Source organism: Vanessa cardui, chromosome 5 (assembly GCF_905220365.1).
Source record: "Vanessa cardui chromosome 5, ilVanCard2.1, whole genome shotgun sequence".
In the NCBI taxonomy this organism is placed as follows: domain Eukaryota; kingdom Metazoa; phylum Arthropoda; class Insecta; order Lepidoptera; family Nymphalidae; genus Vanessa; species Vanessa cardui.
This window is the reverse complement of record NC_061127.1, coordinates 4460054-4470154: the sequence shown is the minus strand read 5'-3', so window position 1 is coordinate 4470154 and position 10101 is coordinate 4460054. Positions and strand designations below refer to the sequence as shown.

Sequence of the window (10101 nt, the reverse complement as noted above, 5' to 3'; positions counted from 1 at the left end):
TTCAGATTCTCATAAATTTAGCTTTAAAAATTCCCTAAATGAAAACCGACTAGGTTATAATCACTTTTACGTACGGCCATTACAAGCCGGCTTATATTGCGCAAACTGTATGACTGAATTGGGGGATTTATTTTTTAAATATGGCAACATTATTAGTGTTTGTATAGACATCAATCACTTAGCGGGTGGAATATATAGTTTGTCATATAAAAAAAAAAACTAAGACAACTACTAAACACATAAGTCTACGATAAGTATTTAAATAAATATAACCAAATAATAGCTAGCTTCATTTTTACAAAACAAACACTCCAATGTTCAATGTTTTATTATATATAATAGAACACGTTATGATAAGCTACCGAAATTACGTCACCAGCTAACGATAAGAGCGCCATTTTGACGGCATGCCGCCATTTTGTTGACAATCCTAGTTTATAAGTAGAAAAGTGATTTAAATGAAAAATAGCTCAACGGGTTTTGGTCAATAAGGTTAAATGATTAGCTTAAATAAGCTCGTACAAATATTATATTACTATGGATGAACTACATATGTCATTGTTTTTCTACCTTCTTGAAACGAATGAAAAAAAAAAACAATTAATATACGTTTGCTAACGACTGCAAGATATAAATTAAATATTGCTTTTAGATTTCTTGGTACTAGATGTGCTAAGGTGGTAGATTTGACAATTGATAAGGAAGCGTATCGCTCTATATAGAAATTAGCTTTCTGAATTCTTGACATTGATTTTAAAACTAGTTATTTTTTACCAATGTCAGATAGTCGGAAGAAAACGTAAATCAAGCCTTTTTTAATTTAGTTAAATTTTCTTGATGGTAAATGCAGTCTACTCATGAAATTTTACTACCACCAACCAGAAGCAATTACCATTGTTACAGCTAAAGAATAAACATGTCAGTGTCACCACAGGCACAAGGGAGATACCATCTTAACTTCCTACAACAACAGCCTGTAAATTCCCACTGCTGGGCTAAAGGCCTCCTCTCCCTTTGAGGAGAAGGTTTGGAACATATTCCACCACGCTGTTCCAATGCAGGTTGGTGGAATGCACATGTGGCAGAATTTCTATGAAATTTGTCACATGCAGGTTTCATCACGATGTTTTCCTTCACCGCTGAGCACGAGATGAATTAAAAAGACAAATTAAGCACATGAAACAGCGGTGCTTGCCTGGGTTTGAACCCGCAATCATCGGTTAAGATGTACGCGTTCTAACCACTGGGCCTCACGTTGGTGGCTTATCAGCTATATAAGGAATGGTTGATATTTCTTCCAGCGATATTGTCTATGGGCGGTGGTACCACTTTCTATCAGACAGCACATCTACACGTTCTCCTACATAAAAAATATTAAAAAAACCAAAATTTTCAGTTATGTCATTTATTTACCATATTAACTATTAAGGATGTTTTTTGTTAAGTAATTGTAATCATATATGGATTTTTTAAAATCAGTTTAAAAACTTTTCTATAACTTTTGGTTCTATATAACTTAATGAAAAAGTAATTTGTAACATTTAGGAACTTGGTTCTAACTTCTTCTGAATTCACTTACGACATTTCGTGTCTATTACCTTTGCACTAGTGACGTAATCGCATGAGTAATGTTAGCTATATCGATATATTAAAATTACTAATAATCGAGAGCCCACTCGTTCTCCTGTAGAAACGCGTCAACTACCTCCTTCATTGTGAAGTTTGGTATGAGCTGATCTGCTGTCAACTTCACACGAGTAACTGGATCGAAATGCCCAACCCGCTGTAAATATACAAATAAAAATTATGAATTAAAAAATAAACAATAATTGCAGTTGACTCCAATCTATATGAACTAATTAATATTTATTATAACGTTCAGTATAACTAAGAAAAGTAGTCGAGATGTCTAAGTAAATAGAAAATCAAAGATCGCGGTTTCCCAGACACCAGCTAGTTGAACAATTTTCCTCACGTGTAAGAATAATAAAGAAATAAAGAGACTGGGCAAATGCCCAGCAGTGGAATATTTATTAACTACTACTAAACTATTATATGACTAAAAATATACAAGTAAAATATGCATAGCGTAAAACTTACAATGTAAAACTAAAATACTGGTAAAATTGAAATACTCGTACCCGCAAGACAGCCTTGCCTAGTGCGGGACCACTGGATGTTTTGCGACTATGTTTACTTTTCATGTCAAAAAATTTATTTTTATTTTAAAAAAATGTTAAAAAGATTATAACGTACCTCTAAATGTTCCTCGATGTCTTTTTTCTCATACGTTATGCCGCTTGGTGTTATAACCGGCTCGTTGAGAATTTCGAAGCTGATCTTACCGCAAAGATAGTCCGGCACGTCACGTTTCTAAAGAGAAACATCATATTAACGTCAAAATATACTTAACTAACTGAAACCGCGGCTTCCCTTACAGACAATATCTCAAATTCCCTTACAGAAATAAAGTGTTTGTGACGAAAATAATCAAAGAATTTAAATACATTATAAAACCTCACTTGGTGGTAGGGCTTTGTGCACGCCCGTCTGGATAGGTACCACCCACTCATCAGTTATTCTACCGCCAAATAACTGTACTCAGTATTGTTGTGTTCCGGTCTGAATAGTGAGTGAGCCTGTGTAACTACAGGCACAAGGGACATAACATCTTAGTTCCCAAGGTTGGTGGCACATTGACGATTTAAGGAATAGTTAATATTTCTTACACCATCATTGTCTATGGGCGATGGTGACCACTTACCATCAGGTGGCCCATATGCTCGTCCGCCAACCTATACCATAAAAAAACCCCTGCCGAACAATACCTCGCCACCCTCTTTAGGAGGAAAAGTAATGTACATATACCCGTTCTTGGTATTTAAACTTACATCAGAACAAAAGCCTAACAGACATACATAGTTACTTTCGCATTTATAACATTAGTAAATACATTAGTAAAGATTAAAATAAACTCTTGCAAATCCTTTCAAATTCACGTTTCACTGGGTTATGTATGTAAAAATAACACTGATTTAAATAGAATGTATTTAAAAATTATTATACTTGGTAAGTTTGTAAGGGTAAATACAAACCTCTCATCACATATTCAACCACCAAACAACATTGTTGAGTATCGCTGTTTTCTAGTGAGTTCAGAGTGTTTGTTGTTTGTGTGTTCACTATTGGTAGCGTATTGGCGTTGTATGGATGTTTAATATTTCTTACATAACCAATATCTATGAGCGATTTTGACTACATACTATCAGATCATTATTCGATATACGAATAAATCTGCCTGACGTATGTGAAGGGTTCCGTAACAAAATTCATAAAAGTCTCACAAACGACTTAAGCGTAAATCCAACCAGTCGTTTTTAAATTCAAACTCGTTAGTAATGAGTGGATACATATTTATTTCTGCATTGTTGCAATGTTGAATACAAGAGGCTTATATTAGTATTAACGTTGCGACTTGTTGATTGTACTTAATACAATCTATGTTGTGTATTTAAACAGATTAAAAATAAAATATAATTGTTGGAAACTTAATCTTTTTTCTTTGTAAATTATAAAAAGTTTTTATTTATTTATGACATCTAGATGGGCTTGCAAATGAACCACCCAATGGTAAGTGATCATAGTAACTCAAAAACACGTACATATGTAAATCTTGATCATTCTGTATAGAAATAAAAATGGCATTAAAATATCTGTGCCTTCAGACGCCAGAAAACGATTTTATTTTATGCTATGTAAAGCACGCTAGGCATTTAATAGCAATATTTGGTTTTGTATATAAACAGTATTGTAATTTAGGTAATACATAAAAATGTAAATATATATTTTTTTAATTTAATAACTAAACAATAGGTTACTTTCTATAGGTTCTTACTTAAGTTTATTTTTAGAAAACATTTAAAATGTACGGTTTCCTGTATACGTCACGTTAACACGCGCCAAGAGATTTATGAATGTATTTCACAACTTCAAAGTGGGAATATACAATACATAATCCGTTTACTACACGGGGTGTGAACGCGTGAGACCAACGAAATGATCCTATTAGGAGACGTCATGCAACAGAACTGAAATAGAGCCTTATATACTAACGTTATGACGTCAACGCGTTAAAACTAACGCCTTTATCCTTTACAAAATATGAAAAAAAAAATTAACGCTTCTTTTCTTTCTTTTATTAATGAACTGTCATAATATTTTGATAATTTACTGAATCTTAATATGCTTTTAAAGCGCTTTTCGTTTAAATGACTCAAAATTTTAGATTGATTTTTGGAAATTAAGCTCTTGACCTAGAAAATACGATAGTTTTTGTCAAATATGTATAAAATGTCAAATGAAACATCGTGGTTGAGTAAACTTTAAACAGTGTAAAATTTACAGTTGTTATTTTTAATTTTTTTTTTTTTTTACAAATAAAACAGTAGGTGCGGATAATTAATAAAATTCCTATAATTACAACCCATTATCTTTTTCGAGATTGAAAAGTGGATATATGTATGTAGTGAAAGGGAAAATTGTTGTATTATATTTGTAATACGTTACAAACAGTAACGTATTAAAAATCTTCATAATATATAATATATGTAACACTTCAGAAAGTTTAAATTATAATCGTTCTTAGATTAGGGTACGAACGGTCGTTACTTTGTTCGAGAAAAAAAGAGTTTTTCAATTCAGTACCTGAGACCGCCGTCATTTATGAACCGATTTTGAAAAAAATAAGGGTAATATTTTTTGAGGAAAATATTATTATATTTTCTTGAGTATAAAATAAGGGATTTTTGATTGACATATTGTGTTATAATTAATATATAAATCCCCTAAATTTAAATTAACATTAGCAACAATACATATAAAACAATATTCTATAATCTGTACTAAGAGATAAATTGGAATGTAGCTCTATCTGTCTGTTGCTCTTTCACAGCTAAATTAGTATGATTACTGATTACTTTAACTCCAAGGAACTGCACAAATTTGCATCTTAACGCCTTGTACCTGACTACTAACCCATAAAATGACAGCGAAGCCGTGACAACTAGTAATATTATAAAACTGGAGTTTCCTCAGGATCTACCACCGATTTTCGAAAATAAGTAATTATTTTGAATAAGATAGCTATATTTTTAGTGCAGTTACGACTATAACATCACACTTCGACCACGAGGTCGGAACAGTAACTTATAACAGAAATGGAACCATGAAAATAGAAAATTGTAAAACGTTACTATGGTAAACATCGTATAAAAAAGTCGATTTACTTCGAGAAAAAACCAAACAAGGCGATTACTTTTTTTATAATTTAACGACACCCACGAACTCACAGCTACCAGTGACTTTTTTACATTATACTTTAATAAACTTTGGCTTTTTATCTTATAACTGAACATCAGCAGATCTTCACTGGTAAACGCGATACTAATATCTTATTAGTATCTATTAGTAGATTTCAATCAAATAAATTTTATATTAATACTCACCCTCCTTCGTTCGTCCATTTTTGAAAATAGATTATTGAGCTCACTACCATAGTTATTCTGTTGAATAAAAAACATAAATTTTAATTATGGCAACATTTGTATAAAAAGTAAATTAATCGTTTGTAGCTATGACTCTTTGGGGTTATTTTGAAAACTAACGTATTATATATGAAACAAGATTTTTTTTATTGGTAAATTGTTTTAAAAATGAAATCAATATCAATGAATAAGACAATGATCAGTGCAATACCCAATGATATTCTAATAAAGAGATATGTTATACCCATACTAAACAACAGAAAAAAGTGTGCCGCGCCGGGGACCGTTTATTTTACATTTCGTTACAAGTAAAAAGGATAGCTTGATAAAAACAATAAGTAAAAGTGATAACTAGATGTTTTAATTACGCAAAACGTATTACTACGTAATTATGATGTATTATAACGTATTACTACGTAAAAGGACTAAAGGCAAACATCCCAATTAGGACGTTTTCTAGTCTTCACTTTTTGCGCGTTAATAACATATCTGTTTACTACAACATCATTGGCAATACCAAAATATTCCAGCCGACTGTCATTGACTGTCAACATAAAAATGATTTTCACTTCAAATCATAACAAATTCTATTACTATTTATATAGGTTGAAATTTTTGCACAAAACAATCTTATTATGGTTTTCACATACTCACAGTTCTTGTTAATGCAATATAATACTTCAATGCAAATTTGTATAAGTGAATGTAAACTTATGATGAACTTAGATTTATATTATACTAGAGACCGGCCCCAGCTTTGCATGGATGCAATGCTGATATGTGTACTACAGATTTATTCTTATTTCTTTACTTTATTGTCCATTTATTAAATACAAAACTTTCCTCTCGAATCACTCTATCTAATAAAAAAAAACCGCATCAAAGTCCGTTGCGTAATTTTAAAAGATCTAAGGAAACATAGGGACAGATAGCGATAAGCGACTTTGCTTTATACTGTGTAATTATATTATATTCTAAATATAAAGAGCTGAGATGGCCCCGTGGTTAGAACGCGTGCATCTTAACCGATGATTGCGGGTTCAAACCCAGGCAAGCACCACTATATATATGTGCTTAATTGTGTTTATAATTCATCTCGGGCTCGGCGGTGAAGGAAAACATCGTGAAATTCTGCCACATGTGCATTCCACCAACCCGCATTGGAACAGCGTGGTGGAATATGTTCCAAAACCCTCTCCTTAATGGAAGAGGAGGCCTTATCTCAGCAGTGGGAAATTTATAGGCTGTTACTTTACTTTACTTTTTACTTTACTAAATATAAAACACTAATACTCACACATTCCTCTTCAATCTTTGCTACCTTGCTGCCGGTATCCTCTTCATTTATATTCTCTAACTTTATTGATTCTATTCTTCTCTGCATATCTTCATTTATTAACCTGCAATCAAAATAACAATAACTCAAAATAAATATCTATATATCATACTATTTTTCATTCTTGTGTTAGGTCTTCGTCAGGGCCGTATTTAGGGGAGGGCAACCGGGGCAACTGCCCTGGGGCCTCCACATTATTGGGGGCCACATTTTTCAACAAGTTAACAAATACCGAGATATAGTCAAATTATAATAATGTTATTATTTAATATTTTAAAAGTTACCAATACAAGTAAATAAATCATAGCTTAGTGATTGAAATGAAAAAGTAATTGATTCAAGATAATAAAATTATTAGGTTGTTCACGCTTCTGTTTGTCTAGGGCCCCCACTGCTTTGTGGCCCGGGGGCCTCCAGACCTTTAAATCCGACTCTGGTCTTCGTAGGTATTAAAATGGAGCTGGAGGATGAATGGATTCCTCGAGGTTAAAGCTTGCTTTAAACTAAATTTCATCAAATTTAGTTTATTGATTTAGTCGTGAAAGCAAGTTTGCATATATAGTATGAGTATAGCATATGTAACTTCTATATTCATAGGGTAAAAAATAGTAACAAAGTAATTAACAGACTGGTATTTACCAGTTACCTACAAAAGTGAAATAGTTACCGCTAAACAACAGTATCCAGTATTGTTGTGTTCCGGTTTGATGTGTGAGTGAGCCAGTGTAAGTACAGGCACAAGGGATGTAGCATCTTAGTTCCCAAGGTTGATGGTGCATTGACGATGTAAGGAATAGTTAATATTTCTTACAGCGCCATTGTCTATGGGTGATGGTGACCACTTACCATCAGGTGGCCCATATGCTCGTCCACCAAACTTTTCCATAAAAAAAAAATAGTTTAATTAATACATGTTAAATTTGTTTAAATCTCTTCCTTCCTCAATTAGAATAAACTATAACATCGAATATCAATACTTTGAATACCTGCAATCTCAATTACTGTAATCAACGGCACTTCTGAATCAATCTAATAGAAAAATTATTACTTATTAAGTAACATGATGATTCGGTGGCTCAGTAGTCTATCTTGCTAAATTTAAATATATAAAAATAATGCAACATATACTTTTAAACTTCTTTGAATTGAACTTATAAGATATGTCAGGCATAAAACAATAACAAAGGCTTATATTAATAAGGCTTATAACATCGTAGGTCATGTATTATTAACCAACATCTCAACTTGAGGCTTCAATCATGACTTTTAGTGTATTCCTTTTGTTTCTTATAATATTTGTAACTGTTAAATATTTGTAATTTTTTTTAAACCATTTTACAATTTATAAACAGATTATGATATATTACCGTAGTTAAAACTTCAGACAAATTGACTTTAATATATCATTTGAAATCTAATAAAAAAAAATAGTGAAATATGATCTTAATACTATGAGGATTAAACAATAGTTGATAGCTCTAAGCACTCAAGGTTGCTTTGATTTCCAATTTAAATAAGGTTATGAAATTATCACCCGGCAAATTTAAAATATCTCATTAATAATTAATAAGCACTCAAAGACTTGATTTTAAACCGTTATACTTATCTACTTCATTTTATTTTGTTTTCTCAACATCACAACAATGTTATATAATCATTACATTATGCTATTACCTATTTAAATATGTCTGCAATTCAATTTCTTGAGATATTCTCTTTTCCTCCTGAACATTCCATCTCTTCTTCCTAGCAATCCGTATCTGTGCTGCGATGTCATCTCCAAAATTAAGTTTTTGTTCACGAGCGAGATCATTTGCTGGAATTAATATCATAGAAACACTATATATCACCATATAACTACACTCCAACAAATAATTTAACAAAATGTTATCTCTCTTGCCATAAATAAAAGTAAAAAATATCATTACAATAAAGTAAGAGATACAAGAAGCAGCCTTATGACTAAAACAGCAATCTCTTTCGAGCTACTTAAGGCAGAGAAAAGGGTGTCATAATTAAACTAACAATAAGTTAACAGTTTTTCTCATTCATCTGTTCATTTAAATTTACTATCAAATATAATTACTATCAAATAGGTTATTTTTTTATTTTTCCATAAACAATTTTTCTTTCTGTGTATTCTTTGTTCTGTTCTTATAAATTAACTGCCTATAGATATTCTAATATTTTATCATGTTTGTGTTTTTTTTTTGTAACTGTTTTGTTTTTATGTGTAATGAAGTGTTTATTATTTATTTCAAAATATAACTCGAAATATTAATAAACAAAACCCATACTGTAGTAGTTATGTAAATTACCTCTATGTAAATGTTTAATAGCCTCATCATAGCATTCCTGTTCCACCAAAGCCTGGCCGAGGAAAAAATGTCCCTTCACTTGATTGTTATCTATGTCGAGAGCCCTTCGACAATCCTGACATGTAGCCTCCCATCTCTTCATTTTTAAATGGCATAGTGCCCTGTTTGTATAGTATGTTGATACTGAAGGATTTTTTATCTACAATTAAATGAAAAATATTTATAGCCATTTTGGAACAATCCTCATTCCACGATTAGCAAGAATTCTCATACCTATAGTATGAGAATTAATAAATATTAAAAAACATAATCAATATATGTCAATGAAATATCAAACAGTTAAAGGACAAGAATAAAGTTAAACTCAATAAACAAAGGTTCATTAAAATTCAAATATTATTCTTGTTTATGAGAAAAAAATATATATGTTAATGTGTCCAAAACTTACGATGGCCTTAGTATAGCAGTTCATAGCATCTTCAAATCTACGTAAGCTAAACAATCTGTTTCCTTGTTCTTTCAGCTCCTTATCGGTTAAGTTTGCAGTAGAATACATATGCTTACTCATTGTTACAGTTTATTTGATACACTTTTTTACATAAATTAAAACACAGATCTCATCATAACACAATTTGAACGGATTTCCTTAATCCCGACTATTACGCGAGAGAAAAAATAAGAAAATGTTTTTCTCGAATCCAAAACGTTCGCGCAAACCAACAGATAAAATAGAATGCATCATAAACTGACAATGACAAATTCATAAATGTCAACGTCATTATTACACTAAAATTATGTATATAGACTAAAAAAAATTTTTCTTGAACTAGATCTTTCTAGACATTCCAGCCACAGTCGATTCAACAGTTCAAATGAGTCAGCTTAAGAAAGCATTTTATTTATT

The 10101-nt window shown here is 31.5% G+C and overlaps 1 protein-coding gene across 1 annotated transcript; it reads right to left on the bottom strand.

Moving 5' to 3' along the window:
• Nucleotides 1-1254: 1254 nt before the first annotated feature.
• LOC124529983 (E3 ubiquitin-protein ligase CHIP) lies at nt 1255-9945 on the bottom strand. Its single transcript, XM_047103950.1, has 7 exons — nt 9646-9945; nt 9198-9396; nt 8554-8695; nt 6841-6943; nt 5505-5561; nt 2257-2373; nt 1255-1783 (listed from the first exon to the last, which is right to left on the bottom strand). Exons 1-7 carry the CDS (start codon nt 9763-9765, stop codon nt 1658-1660), a joined length of 864 nt encoding a protein of 287 aa, XP_046959906.1. The 5' UTR covers nt 9766-9945; the 3' UTR covers nt 1255-1657.
• Between the last annotated feature and the right edge of the window lie 156 nt (nt 9946-10101).

Excerpts from the sequence above, each read along its gene's own strand:
- LOC124529983 (XM_047103950.1), bottom strand. The coding sequence starts at position 9,765 with ATGAGTAAGCATATGTATTCTACTGCAAACTTAACCGATAAGGAGCTG. Across the intron at positions 9,397-9,645 it reads ACTGCTATACTAAGGCCATC|ATAAAAAATCCTTCAGTATC; the intron begins GTAAGTTTTGGA and ends ATTTAATTGTAG. Across the intron at positions 5,562-6,840 it reads CAAAGATTGAAGAGGAATGT|AATAACTATGGTAGTGAGCT; the intron begins GTGAGTATTAGT and ends TTTATTCAACAG.